Source organism: Lichenostomus cassidix, chromosome 12 (genome assembly GCF_008360975.1).
Source record: "Lichenostomus cassidix isolate B80296 chromosome 12, HeHo_3.0, whole genome shotgun sequence".
NCBI lineage: Eukaryota > Metazoa > Chordata > Aves > Passeriformes > Meliphagidae > Lichenostomus > Lichenostomus cassidix.
Window position 1 is genome coordinate 8,862,771 of NC_139493.1, and position 17,923 is coordinate 8,880,693.

Genomic DNA, 17,923 nt, shown 5'->3' on the forward strand with positions numbered 1-17,923 from the left:
CAACGTGGCACCTCACAAGCCTCGGCCCCGTTTTGCAGCCTTCAGAGTGCAGAATAAATTAAAGAAAACTGGGCCAGGACACCAGGGCTTCCATCTCCCCAAAGAAGAAGCACTAACAAGCTCCCTGGTTCTGTAGCCCATGCAGCAGCAAGCGCAGGCTCCTTACCTCTGTGACTTCAGAGCAGAGAACTCCTCAGAGGTGATGTGCTTCAGAAAATTGAAGCAGAAAAAGAAAATCTGAGCAAAGGGAAAGAGAAGAGTGGTTCAGGAATGAACCCGAGGCTCCACGCAGCCTCTTATCTTGGTGAGGAGGTGATGGCAGGAAGGAGATACCAAAAAATCTGCAGCTACCAGCCTCCAATGTGCCACGGGCTGCCACCATCCCATCCTGGGCCTTCTCTTCCCTGTTAAACTGCCCCTCTGCTCCCTGCCACAGGAAGGCCCAGAAAGGAAGGGGAACAACAAATCTCCTTATCAATGCCCTCCACACATGCTGCAGGCCCACGGCAGGTACTGATGCCATTGGTGCAGAAAGAAACAGAGACGACAGCAGCTGCTTACACACCTAGGTAAGCAGCAAACCCAGCAGGACTTGCAGGGTTAGAGCCACATGCTCCACCTCGGCAGCAGACCTCTACTACATCTGGAAGCACGAGGTACCTGCAGCATTTGTGGCCCCAAGCTCATGCCCTGCCATGCCCCAGTCTGCTCTGCATCATTCCCCCCACTTTGCCTCTGCCACCCCACCCATCCATGCAGAGCTTTGTCCTCCTCCTGGGAGAAGAAGGGAGCAGGGAGTGCCAGAGGCAGCCAGGTACCCTATATCTCCTGCTGCAGCTACTGACTCCACCCGTGACACAGCAGGCACCAGAGCAGAGCTCCCAGGCTTGAGCCGGCAGAACTCCAGGAAAGGAATGAATAGGAGGAATGATACTAACACAGGGATTCTGTACCCCTGAAAGGTGGAAAACAGGCCAGGGTCCTGCCTCTGCTATTTGAGGGCTGGCGATTCCCTAGCAAGGTGAGAGTTTGAGGAGCAGGGGAATAGCAACAGGGTTAGACACACTCCCCACCTCTTTTGTATTCAGAAATAATACTGCACTATTCTGCAACTGTAGTCAGAGCAATCTTTTTTTGCTGTTAAACAGTGAAAGATTTTGAAGAGAATTAGTTCCACTAATTTAAAGTGCATCCCAGACCCATCTCTGCAGCCACAGACACACCCCGCCAAATTCACACACTGGAATCAGCACAAGCTGCTCCATGAGCCTGTGATGACATGCAAGCCACATGCAGCTGCAGCACCCAGGCAGGAGGGCTGGCACTCAGGACAAGCACACAATACTATCCAGCTTCATTTTCAAGCTCCCATCCTTCTCACTGCTGAGCTGAACAGCAAGTCCTAGCACCCTTGGATGTGGGCCCTGAACACTAATGGCACAGCAAGGAAACTGGCAGGAGTGACATCCCCAACAAAACCATAGCCTGAGAGAGAAGCAACCCCACAACTTACGCATCCCAAAGTAACGGGGTAAGGCTCTTACCTTGTATTTCCAGCACCTGAACAATTGTTTTAGAGCCCAGCCACACCACTGATATTACCAGGAGCAGACAGTGAATGCTGCCACCATAAACAAGTATCCTGAGAGGACAAAGCAGTGCTCAGCCACTGCCCCAGACCCAACACTCACCTCTTCTCCTTTACTGAGTCGATCGACTAACATGTGCCTGGAAAGAGAACAAAGGAAGCTCAGTCACACACCAGAATTAGTAGAGGAGTACAAGCTGTCAAGAATAAACAGATGCCTGAGCCCTCAGGTGAAAAAAAAGGCATCTGCCCTTCTTGTCCCAGTTCACTGGGAGCTGCTCAAACATCCACCTTTGGCTGTGAACAAACATCAAAAATGACCCCTCAAGGCTTCTCCCCTGCTGCAGAGGGATGCACATGCAAGTAAAACTTATCAGGCCTACCCAAAGAGAAACCAGTCATAGGCCACTGTCAGATAGAGAATCTCAGATGGCTCCAGGGACGTGTGGATCAGCCCATCCTGCAAAGCAAATGAGACAGCCTTCAGGCTGCAGCCCTGGGGACTTGGGAATTCATGATCTGCTCAAAACTGTCATGGTGATTCAGGGTGCCCAGCTTCCTCTACCTGCCTGTGATAGCAGGTCTGAATGAACATTAGGAACATTAATGGCTGCACTATCACTTCCTGGTGACAATCACTCACCCTCCAAGCAATCACCCCCAGGAACAGAGGAGGTCAGCCAGGTACTCACAGCCCATAAGGAGAGGCGCAATAAGGAGATAAAGAGAGGCGTTCGATCCCAGCCGGATATACAGTGCACCAGGAGCCCGCTGTCATCTGTTCCAGGCAGGGGTAGGAAGGAGAAGGAAGAAAAGGATGTTCCAATGAGAGCAATGACTTCTTTGTGGCAAATCTGTAGAGACAAGCTACTCTCTGTCCCCACAGCCCAGGCTCAAGAGCAGAGCTCAGAGCTCAGCCAGAACATTCTGTCTTGAATACAGCAGCCAACAAATTGCTCAGACTGTCCTGAGTTGTCAGCAGCACCAGCTGATGTGCTCTCCTGGTCCTGACAGCTGCTCAGACACAGAGTCATTAGGTATGAACATCATTTTACTACTCAGGACATACACCTACCCATCTGCAACCCACTAATACAATCTATTCCTACATTGGTGAGAAACCAGCTCTAACTGAACATTTTTTCAGTCTCACTAACCTTCCTGCTGCACATTGAGCAGAGGTATACACAAAGCACAACGCCTACAACTTCCAGAAAACCTGCAGTGTGTCCCAACACAGCTACTGCAGGAGAGTGTAGTTGGCCATGCTGTCAGAGCCAGCCATGGCTGCATCCATCAGTGCTAGGTAGAAAGTCACTGTGCCCAGGGGCAATGGGATGGCACACAGGGCAACAGACACTCTTCGAAGAGTTGGGGTGTCTGTCATGAAAGGGGGTGGAAGGGGCTCTTAAACAGGCACCAAATGAGATCCTGCACTGGGGGGACAAAATACAGGTAACCAGCAAAACAAGAGCAAGAGTCAACAAGCAAAGAAACAAATGTTTCTTCTCTTCAGGTTTAAAGTAGTAAAACAATAGGTTAAGTTTTCAGATATCCCTTCATGTTCAGGAAGAAACGGTTTTCAAGGAATCAGCAAGTCCCTCTCTAAGAGGGGAGCTGAGATGAGGAGGGTTCTGAGATGGTAGGACCATCACCCTGTTTTGAAAGGAGAGAAGTAAAGCTCTCTATAAAGTGACTTCTGTTTTGGGAGTTGATCCACAGTGGCACTAATACCATCAGCTGCTGTTCCAGGGACAGTGCCTGCTCCAGTTACACCACTGGGAGCAAGGAGTTTGCCTTACCATCACTATTGATAATGGAGATCAGCAGCTTCAGGTAGTTCTGTGTCTGTTGTACGAGGTCCCAGCTCTGCAGAAAGAGAAATGCTGATGGTAAGGGTCTGCCCACAGCAAAAGGTTGCTCTGCAGTCCAGAGCTGCTCTATCCAGAACAGCAGGAAAGCAGAAATAACCACGTGGCCGTTTCTCAAAGCAACAGACTTCCCCTTTGCATCAATCCCCCCACCCTCTGCAAAAAGACACTCTGGAACAAGATACCAGGTAGGCAAATAAAACAGTAAAAGGCCATCTCTACTCTCTTCCCAGCTGGTGCAGGACCTGCTTGCCTGCAGCCCCACAGCTCGAAGCAGCCCATGCTCAGAGAGGCAGCAAACACCTGCAGAGCACTGACCCAGTTCTGCACATGTGCACTTTACCAAGTGGCTGAGCCACGTTCCAGCCGTGTGTGCAACGCCAGCAGCACGATGAGATGTGCAGGCCAAGGCCAGCAGCCTGTTCCCACAACCCAAGCACTTTGCTCAAAACTCTGTGATCCTTGAAAATGTCCCCAGAAGGCTGTTGACAGAGGGCTCACCCTCACCCACTGCTCCAGACAGGCACTGGACTTCTGCAGTAACCCCCAAGTAGCAGCCGAACTACAGAAGGGCTCTGAACTCAGAGAACTCTCACACAACACAACAACACATACAGGTGAAAAACTTCAGAACAAGACCAAGCTTGTCACTTGATCACAGTGTCACAAGAAGGTGCAGGAAATTTCAGTGGTTTGATCAGAAGCAAAACTAGCTCAAGGAAAACAGGATAGCACTGGCAAGGAAAAAGCAAAGAGTGGGACACATTTCATGCAGAAGCATTAGTTGTGTAAGTGACATGTGACCACCAGCAACAGAACCCTCACTGAGTGCCTGTACGTGTGCACATCTGTGTGCAACCACACTGAAGACTAGTGTCAGACAAAGAACATATTGCTCTGCTGTGAAGCCTGCACAGCCACAAAAGAGTAGAGAAATGGGGAACACAGTCAGCCTGCAGCAGAAAAACACATAATTACAAAATCTTTTATCTGCCCGGTTCAATCCATCTTCTGCTTATTTCAGAGGGCATAATCTAATTATCCAGTTTGATCTCTCTATACCACAAATGAGAAAGTTTTCTTCAGTTGCCCCAAGTACAGCCTGAAGCTTGCACTTGGCAACATCTTTGCCCAGAGAAGCATCTCAAATAGGGGTGACAGCTCGTTACTCCTTTGGCATCATGTTCCAGCAGATTATCCTCAAAAATAACATGCAAGACTGCTTTTCCTTATCTGAAGGACTGATTTCAGATGCAGATATTCCTTCCTGTGCAGCTCTTCTTCCCCAGATTGAAGAGTGCTTTAGAATTAGTATTTTCTCCCTACAAATGTACTTACACATTAATCAAGTCAACCCTCCATCACCTTAGTGATTAGCTAAACAGACTGAGAACTTCAGCTTTGAGTGAAGCATGTGTTCCAGTCCTCAAATAATTTCTGCATCTATTTATTACACCCTCTTCAATTTTTAATATCCTTTTTAAAATACTGGCTGCTCAGTATCCTAGTGGAGAGGTTTTTACCCTATACAAGCTGTAGTTCTATTAGTTCTGCTTCAACTTTTCTGTGGTTCTGCTTATGCTGGCACTTAAAACAGTATTCATATCACTGACAACAAACACTGGCCCAGCACAGGGAGCTCTGCTGGTTCTGTGGTGCTTCCAGCCACAGAGCACAGTGACTTGACATGCTCCAGCACAGTCAATCCCCACAAAACCTGGTAGATCCATAGATGTGTGAAATGGAGCACACTAATCAGTAGCATAAGGTGATACTCCCTGGTGTGAACAAAGGTAAACTTTGAAGCTTGAGCAAACAGAAGAGTTCAATTACCATTTGCCATGCTGTCAGAGTAATAAGGAGTGGAGACCTGCATGGTCAGTTATGATTCTCTACTTCTCTCCCATAGGAAGGCACCTTACACACCTATGAAGAAGGTGCCCAGTCCCTTGGCTCTGCTCACAGAGGAGAAGGTTGGCCTATCTCAAGACTCCCCACAGCCAAGGAAGTCTGCCCAGGGCAGGCACATGTCGAGTTGAGACTAAGAACAGGTAATACTGCTTTCTGTTTCCTGTCTTGCTCCTTACCTTTGTTAGCAACCTATCTCCCTAATGGATTGCAAATTTTCCAAAGCTATGGAAAAAGATTTGACTTTAAAGACAGCTGCCTCGGGGCACAGCAAGCCATGGAACTTTTGGGTACAGGATTTCCACTACTGTTCTGAACAGTCAAGCAGCCTCACCCCCACTGGGACGGTATGAAGTGAGCCAGATTACGGCAACAGAAGCAAGTCAGATTTCAAATTTTTCCTGATCCTTCCTGAATACATCTCTGACCTCCCACAGAGACATCCACTTTGCTCACCTGGTACTCGCTCCAATCAATATTCAAAGATTGGGTCAGAGAGACTGGGATATTTAATGGAGCATCTACATAGTCCTGTAAAAAACCCAAACACAGCAGGTCAGAGAAAAGTCATGACTTTGAAGGGCATTAATTCCAGAAAAAAAAAAGACAACAAATGCCAAATGGTGCATTAGAAGAAAACATTTCAGCAAAGCATCTTTGGATGCAAAAACCTGAAGAATTAACTCAGACTCTTGGAAGGACTAATGGACAAGAGGAGCTTTTATGTGCTCCCACAGTCAATGTTGGGCATATTAGTCTCTGAATTTCTGCAGGGCTGCCCCACTCAACCATCTCCCTCAGCAGAAGACAGAATATGAAGAAAGAACTGAGAACAGAAGCTATCAGTGAGATCAGAATTCAAAACTGGGAGCAACCCGTATCTTCCATGAGAGGTCAAGCACCCTAGACTTCAGAATAGTGATTCATTTATTCTACATATGAATTTTACAATTAATAATTTAATACATGCTCTATCTGTTTTGCTTGTCCTGTTGATTTCCTCCTCGTGATCAGAAATAGGCACATGACATATACACCATCACGGAGGAACTGGGAGGCAAGACTCAAACCCAGTAAAACACACAGCTCTCCATTTTGTAACATCCATGTACCTGTTTCCAGTTAAATATGAGACCTTCAGCTGTATAATCCCGGTCTTTGTAGTCCTTAAAAAATTCACAGCCTGCAAGAAAAAGAGATAATGAACAACGATTCAGCTAACTGGTATCTAACAAGTCAAGTACCCTGTGGGACTGGAAGTACTGGCAGCCCCAGGCTCCAGAAATCCAAACCAATCAAAACTGCTGCCTGTAGGAAGAGAAGAGCACTAATCCTCAGTACAGTGTGCAGTACAGCCTCCAGCAACAACAGCCCAGGGCACTTAGCAGTAAAGACACTCAAACAGCAAAGGGCAAATTCCAAACACAGCAAACGGGGAGCTTGAGGGACTGATTTCATTTTTTTTCCCAACAAGAGGTTTCACCAAGGAGCTATGTTTTTCAGGGCCATAGACTTTTGCACAGATCTAAGGCATCAGCTTGACATGCTGAGTGAGAAGGAACTACCAAAAAGTGTTGGCAGAGCCCTGGGGAAAGCCAATTTTCACAGGGCATCTGCTGCAGGTAACAAGAAAGGGCTCTGTCAGAGGTGGCTATCATTTCTCTCACATTTAAGTATTCTCTTTCAAACACAGGATTTACCCCATCTAAAGGAAGGGGGTACATAACCACTTCCAAGCATTCCCCCAAGCCCTCCCTTCCTGAAGTGTGTCCTTTGGCTTGGCTCTCCTCAAACAACTATTTGAAGTCTCTGCTGCAAGCCGCAGTCACTTAGTCACAGCTGAGCAGCACCATTAGCACTGCGGCTGCCTGCAGGCTACACAAAACACCTCTCCCAACGTGCTGTGTACACCTCAGCAGGGCCACAGTGCCCACACCACACAGACACCCCTGTGCCAGGCACAGAACACAGATAGAGATTCCCACCCTGCAAGTCACAATGGCAAAAAAGACAGGAAAATAATCTTTGTCCAAGGATAGGACTAATCCTCAAATATGCAGTCAGGACATAACCTGTCAGCTGAGATTTAACTCCAATTACACAATGACTTCATGCTAATAATGGGGAATTATGGCATAAGTGTTGGCATCCACAAACACCAAAAGTTGCTACAGATACCCCATTTTAACTCAAATATTTCACTCCAGACAGTTCTTACTCTTTGTCTGGTAAAATCTGTCTGCATGGCTGAGCCCAAAGAGTGGTGATGAATGGAGTTAAATCCAGTTGGTGTCTGGCCACCACTGGTGCTACCCAGGGTTCAGTATTGGGGCCAGACCTGTTTAATATCTTCACTGATGCTCTGGATGAGAGGATCAAGTGCACCCTTGGCAAGAAGCGGAGTCACCAGCCCTGGAGGTATTTAAAAGGCAGGTGGATGTGGCACTTGGGGACATGGTTTAGTGGGGGACTGGTGAGTGCTGAGTTAATGACTGGACTCGATGAATTTAAAGGTCTTTTCCAACCCAAACAATTCTGTAACTCTGTTTGGACACTGCCTCGCTCACCTAAGGCGACAGGATCTCAGAATAACTTCAGAGACAAATTATAAAACAGAAATTCTTTTAATGCAACCCGGGAAACATCAATAAGAATATATCACGGCATTTGGCCAGTCACTAGAGGGGTTGCCGATCCTTAGATGTGTATGCCTTAGATTTAACAGAATGACAACATTCCCCCATGGACCAGCACTGCTGAAATCAGGCAACATCTGCAGGGAGTATTTCCAGTTTTATAAGGTTTACCTCTAGTGTGGCAGTGAAGAGCTGCTGAAAGAAAGCAGCTGTCCCAAAGGGCAGAAGAGAAAGGACCATCACTGAATACTGCTTACCATATGCAGATCGCCATACAGAAATAACCCTGCAGATTTAACTCTATAGAATCACTTCTTCATTCCTTACAGCCCAATAGAAGACCTGTGTACAGGTTCTCTCATGTTCCAAGTCTGGTGATTTGTGCAGCAGCAAGATATATCTGCACTATGTACTACAGAAACCAGTAATACTCTTATTTCTATACACTGTGGCAACCTCCATGGAAAACTCAATAGAAATCTTAACATAGCTTCTCTGAATTGTCACTAATTTCTGTATAAAAGGAAATACATCTTTAAAAACTGTTTAAGGGCAACAACTAGCAATCAAGGAAAAGTCTGGGTCTGGATTGTCCACAACAGTTTTGCTGGGGTTTGGGTTTTTTTCCCTCTCCCTTTCTTTGTGCACAAGGGAGAAAGAAGAGTCTGTGGACAGACCTCAAGCACAGCAGCCTTGCATCTGATCCTGTCGCCAAGCCTGACATCAGCAGGCAGGCAGGAATATTCAGTTCATCTGTAAGAGTGCAAGTGACCCAGCAGCGGTTGCTAGGCACAGGGATGGATATAGCCAGGGAGACGGGCTGCAATGGGCTGCCTCTGTCATACACTGCAGGCTCAGGTGAACTGTTCTGCAAGCACTGAGGATTTCTTACAGTGGAGCTCTGGAACACTAGACTAGAAATTACCCTTAAGAATTAGGTTTTTACATAACACAGAACAAGATGTGTATTTTGCATCAAGTAGTAGTTTGGAGTTGCAGAGATGTCAAAGGCCACCTTAACCAGCTCCGCCTCTGGGACTTTTCCTCTGTGCTTGAATTAATAAGGACTGCTGTGAAATTATTTTGCCACCTCAAAGAATGCCTAATGCTGACTCACACTGCCACAGCATCCAGGTTCATTGCACTGTTCTCAGTTTAAAAGAGCTTCTCTCCAGAGGGAGCATAGGAAACATACAGCAAGTCACAGTGATTTACATACACACACACACAGAGTTATTTCCCAGTTCCCAGAAACGGATTGTCACCTGTCCCTTGGGAGTCCCTCTGGACATCATTCCTGTACCTGGATATGGGATGGAGAGAAGCGTGAAATCAGCGTAACGTTGAGCTTTGTCCACCTTCTCAGAAGACGTCACACTGCACAGGACAAGAGGAGAACAGCAGATATTAGCAGAGTGTTTTTCACACAGACGCCACCACCCAAAAAACTACCTGTTGCATCTCCCTGCACTATGATTTGACTCAGTAGTGAGCAGGGGCAAAACTTAACTTGACACATCCAAATAAACAGGTACAGCCTAAAATCACTAAAGCTTTTCCCTCAAATAAGTAGAAGAAACATCTCTCTTTGCTCCTATACACAAGCAGAGGGCTCCTTTGCTCTCCCCCTTCTGAAAGGATGACTGTCTCATTACTATAAGCTCCATAGAGAAAAACCCACTCAGACTGCAGAAGACAGATGAAAGCAGCTATGTTGGCCATTGATATAGCTTTCTGTGGCCTAAAACCTTGAGGTTCTCTTTACAGCATCAATTAACCTATCCTGCTGTAGAACTCTTCCAGAGACTGCTCCCAGGATGCTGAGTGCATGCTTGACAGCAATTCACATGTAATGGGGCTACACTAGCTGCAAACCAAACCCTGCACAAAAACAAATGAACCCAGACTCACTTCAAGCCAAATTTCACCTTCTTGTTTTCCACCATCAGGTCACAGATATATCGGACAGAGAGGTATCGAAGCAGCTTGATGTCGTGCCCTCTGACCTTGTCAAACAGCTGGGAATCTGCATTTCTGCAAGACAGAATGAGGCAAAGAAAGATGAGCATGGAAGACTGACCATGTTGAGTCTGATTCTTTGCACAATACCGCCACAGTTCTTCCCTGAACTGCTCCCACCCATAAGCAGCACAGCATGAGCCTTGTCTCCACAGGTCTGAGTCAGACTCTGCAAAGAACTGACACTGCTAACTTTGTGCTTATAGTCCCTTCCCACATCCCACCCCATTCTGCAACACACACATTAGACACAACACAATTTCTGCAGCTTGGAGATGTACTTTTGATGAAGTAAACATATCCATGCCCTTCAAACACCTTTATAAATGGCTGCACATATTCCTGCCTCCAGCCTTTCCCTCCAGCAATAGATTAGCAGGCTTCAGCTACACTGGGTTCAGCAAGGAAAGTAAGACCCTGAGCCTGGTGATGCATCTCAAGCCTGTGTCCAAACCCCAGACTAGGAAAGAGCAGAACTGAGTGCCTGAGCCAGTCAGCTTATGTCCAAACTCCTTTTCCCTCACCCCAGTGATGTGTACAAACCTAAGTGCAGAGTCTTCCTCAGAAATGTCTTCTGCATCTGCCCAAGCATCATCAGAACCTCCTGCAAGAAAGGCATTAAGAACTGAAGCTTGTGTAAACCAACTCAATCCCCAGTCTGAAAAGATATGTACATAAACACAAAGGTCATGGTTTGGTGACTTTTCTTCACACCTAAATGCTCTCAGTAAAGGACTTCCTCTTCCGGAAAAGCTAGTTTTCTAATGTAGCCCACCCTTTCCTTACCATTGCAAAGTACCTGAGCAGGTCAAACCTATTACTGACAGCCAAAGGACACCCCAAAAGCGGTATGCAGTGCTTGTTAAGCCAAGCTTCAGCTCCCACACTACAGACACCCACTACCGCCCTAAAGAGCTTTCCCTGGAGTCCAGTATATCTCACCATGAGCAGGATTTGATTCCCAATGATTAGCCAGGCAACGGCAAGTTCTAACCATCTTTCTTCCATTATTCCCCTCCCCGATGTTTGAGAATCAGTACCCTGAATCCTCTGGGATGCCTTTATTTGCCTACATGTTTCCTGTAACTCACTCTTCAGCCTCAAGTTCTTTGGTCACTGATTCTTACGAGCTGTGGCACTGTCCCATAGTACAGTGCTTGGAAATGGGACATGAGGTTTCAGTCTTTGCTCTGTTATGTCGAGCCTGATACAAGCAGCCCATGCTAGAGCTCTCACTGGTCGTGGGAAGAGCTTGGCCTCAAGTGTAGGTGTGTCCCAGCACTAACCAGCCTTACCAGGCAGACTGTGACAAATGGCTCCTCACTCACCTGAGAAGATATAGTTGTAGCCAGTGCGCCCATAGAGCTCTCCCCAGCCAGCCAGTGTTGCTGATCTGCAAATATGCTGGAGGAAGATTTTTTTATTAATCACATAGGCTCCAGAAGTTTTTTCTTATCAGGCCTATTTGCTGTCAGGTTACATAGAAAGGGTTGGTCCCTACAGCTATCACCTCTCAGCAGTCTGCCCTGCAACCCTGGTCCAGATTGAGTTCTCCAAACACAGCAAAATCCCAAGTGCCTTTATCTGTAGCTAGTTTTAAAATCACATTTTCATCTCCAGTTTTCCAATGCACTTATACAGTCAGTTCCTGCCAAGTTAACAACACATGCTCTGTTAATACCCTGCTTGAGCCTTATTTCCACATTCCTCTGGATGAGATTATGGATGGTCCTAAGACAACTCTGGGCAGTTCACTCCTGCAGAAAAAGGTCAGCAGATGCAGCCCACAACAGCTTCAGTTAAGCTAGATTAAAACTGTCACAGGTATGATTTTGCTATTCATACAGTGTTCCTAAATTCAACTAAGAAAACTGAATTAAGCTACTTAAATTCTAAATGAGACTATTCCTACAGGGCTTCAACACAGTTTAAGTAATTCAGATAAAAATGAATCTAATTTCACTTTCTTACAGATCCTCTTGCAGACAAGCCCACACATTCATAAGACCATTTATGCAATCTTGCCTCCCCAGGGGACAGACAAAGGAAACTTCTCTGGAGAGAGAAAAGTTATTCAAAGGGAACTCACTGCTGGGAAGAGTAAGGGGCAAACAGGGACAATAATTATCTTTCCCCTCTGAAACACCAAATATCTTTAGCACTTCAAAAGGGACATACATAGGAAGAAAAAAAAAAGTTAGCTCTTTGGTGCAAGGCTTATGATTTGGTGGGGGAGAATAGCCTGAAGCTCCCACAGACAACTTATGTAGCCTAGACAGCAAATGCTACCTGCTTGTACCTATGCACAGATTTTTACAGCACTTGGAAAATGACAAGTGAAGATGTGACTGCACAGTTCAAATGGCAGGGAGAAAGGTCATTTTCTCAAAAAGTCAGGTAACTCATGCAGCTTTACCTTTCCCTTGTACAGAATGACTGGGCAAACAAAGCGTCCTCTACACCTGGCCATCTTACTGCGGTTGATGAGGTCCTGCAGTTTGCCAACCTGCACAGGGCTCTCAAACCTGGTGGGCAGAGATTCACGTCAGTACACAGAGCATCTTCTCATGTCTTTCAGCAAATCTGCCACACACCCCCTGGGCTGCAATCCCCATCCCTTTCTCTAGAAGCCAGCTCTGAAGTTAGTAAGCATCAAAACACCTCTTTGAGAATTGTTTCTGCTGCTGTACAACACAGTAGGGTCTGCTACAGACTAACATGTGGATTACTAGGGAATAACAGCCAGTGGCTACAAAAATACATGTTCTACTTTCCTCCCCATCATATTTCCATCAAAAAGCAGCTCAGCACTACCATCACAGTGAATTCATTATCAGAGTGATAGTTTTGCAAGAAAAAAGGAAATATAATAGAAAATCAAATCTTGAATACTCCATGAACCACTAACATTTGAGTTGCCAGGTAATCAAACAACTGTAAATCAGCTAGTGGGTTGAGCAGGGTACTTAGATTAGTGTCAGCTGCATCTGCATAACTACAGTTTGTTTGGTTTTCTTGTTGAAGTTAAAATAGAATTGTGTTTTATGCTGGTAGATATTCTGGAAACAAACTAAAATTGCTCCAGTTTGTACAAGTACCAGTCTACATTTGATAGGAATCCAAACTGACTTCTGAACTACACACACCTTCAGAAGGAACCATCAATGCAGAGAGGACTAGAGTTGACACAAGGAATTGGAGAAGCATCCAGACTGATATATTAGAAACCAGGTGAAGTCTGGACATACAAAACTACATGGCCATGCACCTGGAGATGACTAAAAAGAACTTCCAGTTAGCCCTTTCCAATACTGCAGCATGGTAGAAGAGCCAGATGAACTGCCTGATCTCTGGATGCTAATACATTGTCAGCATGGTATATCTGAAAAAGGGGAAAAATATGATAATGGGAAATTCCCTAGGGAGATGTAGAAGTACCAGCATTACTGTGCAGAGCACAAGCTCTCAGTTGAGATAAAACATCTGATTCTAGTGACCCACCCCTGCCTGAAAAGGCACAGGAAGATGAGTGGGATGGCCAAGGGCCAGCCTATGCTGCAAGTGAAACCACCAGGGTATGATGGGAAGAGCAGACGAAGATGAGCAGATGCACAGCAATATGTGCATCAGGGAGAAGGAGAGAACAATGGAGGAAGACAAGAACTCAAAGGCGAAGGATAACACTGGCCTAAGAACAAATTAATATCTTTACAATGGAAGTTAAAGAAAGTTGCTAAACTTCAGAACCAGTGAGAGTGTGGAGCAATGTACCAGCAGCTGCCATTCCGGGAAGGATTAAAAAAATTATTCTATTATTGAAATGGATCTGTTTATGGAAAATAATATACAAAGTGGTGCCAGTGGAAGCAGGGAAACAGAAAACAAGACTTTCAAATCCTACTTTTTTTTTTTTTAAGAAAGATTTGGTTCTCAGAATTCATGGTGGTTTAAAAGTTTTTTCATGTTTTCCTGCATACACAACTTTCTGCTGTCCAGTACCAAAGACTTTTGACACATACCAGAATTTAAAGAACAAGAACCCAAGCTGATTTTCTTTAAATGCAGTGAACATGAGGGTGCTAATTGGAAACACAGGAAAACGTGAGCAGTGTGGGAAGAGATGCCTTTGTGTATAATTCCCAACACCAAACTATTTTGAAACCCAGAGATTCTGATGCACAGATTTAGTTGTGGGCTGTTTTTAAATGAATGCACGCAATTAAGAGATATATCCTGCATTCTGCTCCAGTTCCCTTTATGTTTCCTTTGCAAAAGCAAACACAGAGGGAAACAAGAATTTAAATATGGTGTTACCAAAATAGCTCTGTGGCACGGCTTCCAAGCCCAGAAGATGGGATTCTGCAAAAATAAAATCCCTGAAAAATCAGAAACTGTAAGAGAAGCACCTCTCTGGGAGCTGAGACAAGACAACAGGTTTCAGTCACTGCACTTCCCTGGAGAGGTTTCTGCAGCACTTGGGAATGAGACAGAGCAGCTTGGCAGGAACCCAGAACATGGAGTGAGCAGGAAGCCCAGCACCCCACTGGGGACATGGAAGGATAAGCTCCTCTCCCAGGCACACCATGCCTGTTCCTTGGGAAGCCTGTACACACAACAGAGAGACCTGCTCTGCCATCAGTCATGGCTGTGCTACAAATAAGGCTCTCAAATCTTCTCATCTCAATAACCACCCTCAGTAAAGCAAGAGATGAACACGAGCTAGAGGTGAACAGGGTAAACAAACACAGTTGTATTGAGACTCCTGTAGTAAGGGGTAAAGCTACTCTGAAAAACAGGTGTAATGCTTTTATAGGAACTAGTGATTAAATGCAGCATAAGTGGAAGTAAAATATAAAGAAAAAGGTTCGAAATATGGAATTCCTCCTCCACCTGCCTGGATTTCAGAGTACTGTTAGCAAACTTTGATCAAGCAACATCCTTTCTTCCCCTAGCTGCCTAGCCACAGAGTGAACCAATTTGGGTTAAAAATACCCATTTTTTGCTGTTTCCCCACATGGCTCCAGAAGCAGCTGTACTGGCACAATGATGGTAAAGCACAGAGTTTGCACATATGAAAACTGCTTCCAAAGCACCTCAGTATTCTCAGAGGTGTGAAGCTTCAAGTTCTTCCCAGCTGATTAAAAACATTACAAAGACAAAAACAGAAGTGTTCAAGGCCAGGTTGGATGGGGGCCTCAGCATCCTGGTCTAGTGGAAGTTGACCCTGCCCATGGCAGTGGGAATCAGAACTGGATGATCTTTAAGGTCCATTCTGTGGTTCCATGAGAGGCAGGCAAAGAGACTCAGTCCTAGAGGGAGTGTTCTGCTCACTAGGAAGAGGTTCTTGCTCTCTGTAACACAAGAGGTGCAGCAGTCTCTATTTCATAATTACTCCATAGGAGTAAAATGATTAAACTAAAACCTCAATTTGTCTAAAAATCACTTGGCAGCTTTTACGAAAATCATCACCCTGAAATCAGGAGAGCAATGATGAAGTGTAGTCTGTTTTTGGGACTCTCTGGTACAGTAAATCAAAACTTGGGAACAATCAGTATTATTACAGTTAATTGCCACTTCTGGCTTGTGACAAAGGTCATAGAAAAAAAAAATGGAGCACCGAATGTAAGTACTCTTGTTTTGAATACTTAAAAAAATTAAGCGTCCTTTCCTCCTGCAAGAGCAGGAAAAGCAGAAGCATTCGGTTTCTCTTCCCTAAAGCTTCCCCTAGTTACATTTACAGCTTCAGACTTCAGTTTCCTGTTTTTTGCAGCAAGGGGTTTAATTTTTTCTAATCTTGTCCAACTGTTAGGCAGAAATTCTCCCACCTGACAGTCAGTTGTGGCTGGTTTCCAAAGACCCCCTCCTATAGCACCCAGCCCACGTGCCAGCACGGCAGCTGATGGCTTCCCTTCCTCAGGCAAAACAGCTGGACATGTGAGAAGGACTTGTTGACCCTCCTTCTGAACACATTACTCTTGTCATGGACACACACTCAAGACTGCAAAACTGCATTATGTTTTGTTGAAAGAAAAAATAAAAATGAGAGGCTGTGGTTGGAGCTGGAAGGAGCAGCTCATGCTTAGCCAGGAGTGAGACCAACGTGATCCTGAGCTTGTGGGTCAAAGTCCAGAGATGTGTTGGCTCTGATGTGCACCAAACTGAACAAGCATTTCCATTAGCTCACTAAACGTCAGTACCCACTGACCTGGACAGAGGAAATAGCCTGGAACCTCGTCTGGAATGACAGAAACACCTGCCTAGACTGCCTCATCTGCCTAGCTCCTATCACACCCCCTGCCCTGAGACACTTGACAGATTAAAATTTCCCACATCAGAGGCCTTACAGCAAGACCACACGCACTTCATCAAGACAGGGAGAGCTCCCAAACTTGAGCCTTGGGGCGAGCTACAGCACAGCAATCACCAGGAACCAACACTGCTCAGGTTTACTCCAGGGCCACATGCAGCGGAGCGGGCCCTGCCCCGGAGCACCCCCGTTTCCTTCACACCCCTTGAGTAACAGGCTCAGCCTGGCAGCTTTCACCAAGGCGGCCCGAGAGCCCTGGAAGGAGCCCCACGGGAGCTCGGCAGCCCCGGCAGGCAGCGAGGGAGTCCCGGGAGCGGCTGACACCGCCGGCTATAATTAGCGCAGCGCAGCCCGCAGGGCTTTCCCCGGCGGGCGGGAGCCCCAGAGCGGCAGCGGCAGGCGCGGAAGCTCCCCGCGATCACAACAACTCCGCCGGGCGTCAGCTGCACGGCACGGGACACGGGAACCGGGGGCCTTACGAGTCACGTCCGGCGGCGGCGTCGCGCTCCAGGAGGACGATGTGCCGCGGGTAGTGGGCGCAGACCTCGCCGTGCACGTTGGGGATCACGCTGTAGCGATAATCGCGGCCGAAGAGCTCCAGGCACCGCCGCTCGATCCGCTCCACCTGCGCAGAGCTACCGCTCAGTGCCCGCCGCGCCGGTCCCCGCTCCCTGCACCCCCCGGTCCCCGGTGGCCCCGAGCCCCGGTGGCCTCACCTTGGCAGCGGCGGCGCCGCCGCCGTCCTTGGCGCGGTACTGTGTCCGGGAGAACTCCAGCAGCAGCTCGGCCAGGGCGCGGTCCCCGGAGCCCGCCGGGGGGCAGCCGCGGGCCGCCGCCGCCGCCATGCCCGCGCCGCTCACCGCCTTCTCGGGCCCATCGTCCCGCCCATCGCTTCCGCCCGCCCGCGACGCGCCCCTTCCGCCCGCTCCAGGCGTCATCGGGGCGCGCCGCGCTCCGCCCCGGGGTGCCGTGCCTCGGTCTGGCGGTACCGCGCTCCGGTCCGGACCCAGTGTAGACCCGCAGAGAGACGCAGCAAAGACCCGCAGAGGCCTCTGTCAGGCCCCGCCGAGTGGGTCCGACCGTGGCGCTGGTCGGTGTGCCCAGGGCGCTGCTCTAAAGAAAGAACCCCGAGGCGGGCTTTAATTAAAGAAGCTCCTCCCGGGGTGCGGTCGCACGCACTGAGCCCGTGGCAGTGGAGCCGCGGGGTGAGCGGTATCGCTGCCCGGAACACGGCTGGGAGTGGCAGTGGCTCGTGTGCCCCGGCGGTGTCACGGAGCCGGCTTGGGCTGTCCCAGCCGGAGGCACACGGCTCCTTGGCTCTGGCAGGGGAACACTGCGTTTTTCATCCGCATTTGTCTAATTTGCAAATGAGCTGTGAGTCTTCCCAAACGTTTAATGACAGCCGAGTTCAGCTGCAGCTAACGCGCTGCATTTCGGTGCCTGAGTATGAGACTGGCCCGGGATGGTCTTGTCTCTGCTAGGTTTGGGACCAGTGTGAGGCTGACGGGGCGGTGGCAGGATTTCGCAAGGGCACTCGCCGGCATACAAGTGCTGACGGCTGTGTGACACTACTGGCATAGCCGTGTACTCCAGC

The 17,923-nt window shown here is 47.6% G+C and overlaps 1 protein-coding gene and 1 long non-coding RNA gene across 4 annotated transcripts in view; one reads left to right on the forward strand and one right to left on the reverse strand.

The window, feature by feature from the left end:
- MTMR14 (myotubularin related protein 14) overlaps positions 1 to 17,282 on the reverse strand; it is a 31,551-nt gene extending 14,269 nt beyond the window's left edge. For all 3 annotated transcript variants that reach the window (XM_085072540.1, XM_085072539.1, XM_085072537.1), the window contains exons 1-14: positions 17,046 to 17,282; positions 16,809 to 16,954; positions 12,439 to 12,547; positions 11,351 to 11,426; positions 10,566 to 10,626; positions 9,915 to 10,037; positions 9,307 to 9,380; positions 6,480 to 6,550; positions 5,824 to 5,898; positions 3,391 to 3,457; positions 2,281 to 2,366; positions 1,972 to 2,048; positions 1,692 to 1,728; positions 167 to 237 (exon numbers count right to left, since the gene is read on the reverse strand). In XM_085072540.1, the coding sequence (XP_084928666.1) occupies positions 167 to 237; positions 1,692 to 1,728; positions 1,972 to 2,048; positions 2,281 to 2,366; positions 3,391 to 3,457; positions 5,824 to 5,898; positions 6,480 to 6,550; positions 9,307 to 9,380; positions 9,915 to 10,037; positions 10,566 to 10,626; positions 11,351 to 11,426; positions 12,439 to 12,547; positions 16,809 to 16,954; positions 17,046 to 17,267 (1,295 nt within the window). In that variant the 5' untranslated portion in view covers positions 17,268 to 17,282. The remainder of the gene's footprint in view (positions 1 to 166; positions 238 to 1,691; positions 1,729 to 1,971; positions 2,049 to 2,280; positions 2,367 to 3,390; positions 3,458 to 5,823; positions 5,899 to 6,479; positions 6,551 to 9,306; positions 9,381 to 9,914; positions 10,038 to 10,565; positions 10,627 to 11,350; positions 11,427 to 12,438; positions 12,548 to 16,808; positions 16,955 to 17,045) is intronic.
- Positions 211 to 5,830, forward strand: LOC146431648 (uncharacterized). Its single transcript, XR_014854714.1, has 3 exons — positions 211 to 569; positions 5,373 to 5,510; positions 5,593 to 5,830. It is a non-coding gene; the product is annotated as an uncharacterized LOC146431648 (long non-coding RNA).
- Positions 17,283 to 17,923: the final 641 nt, after the last annotated feature.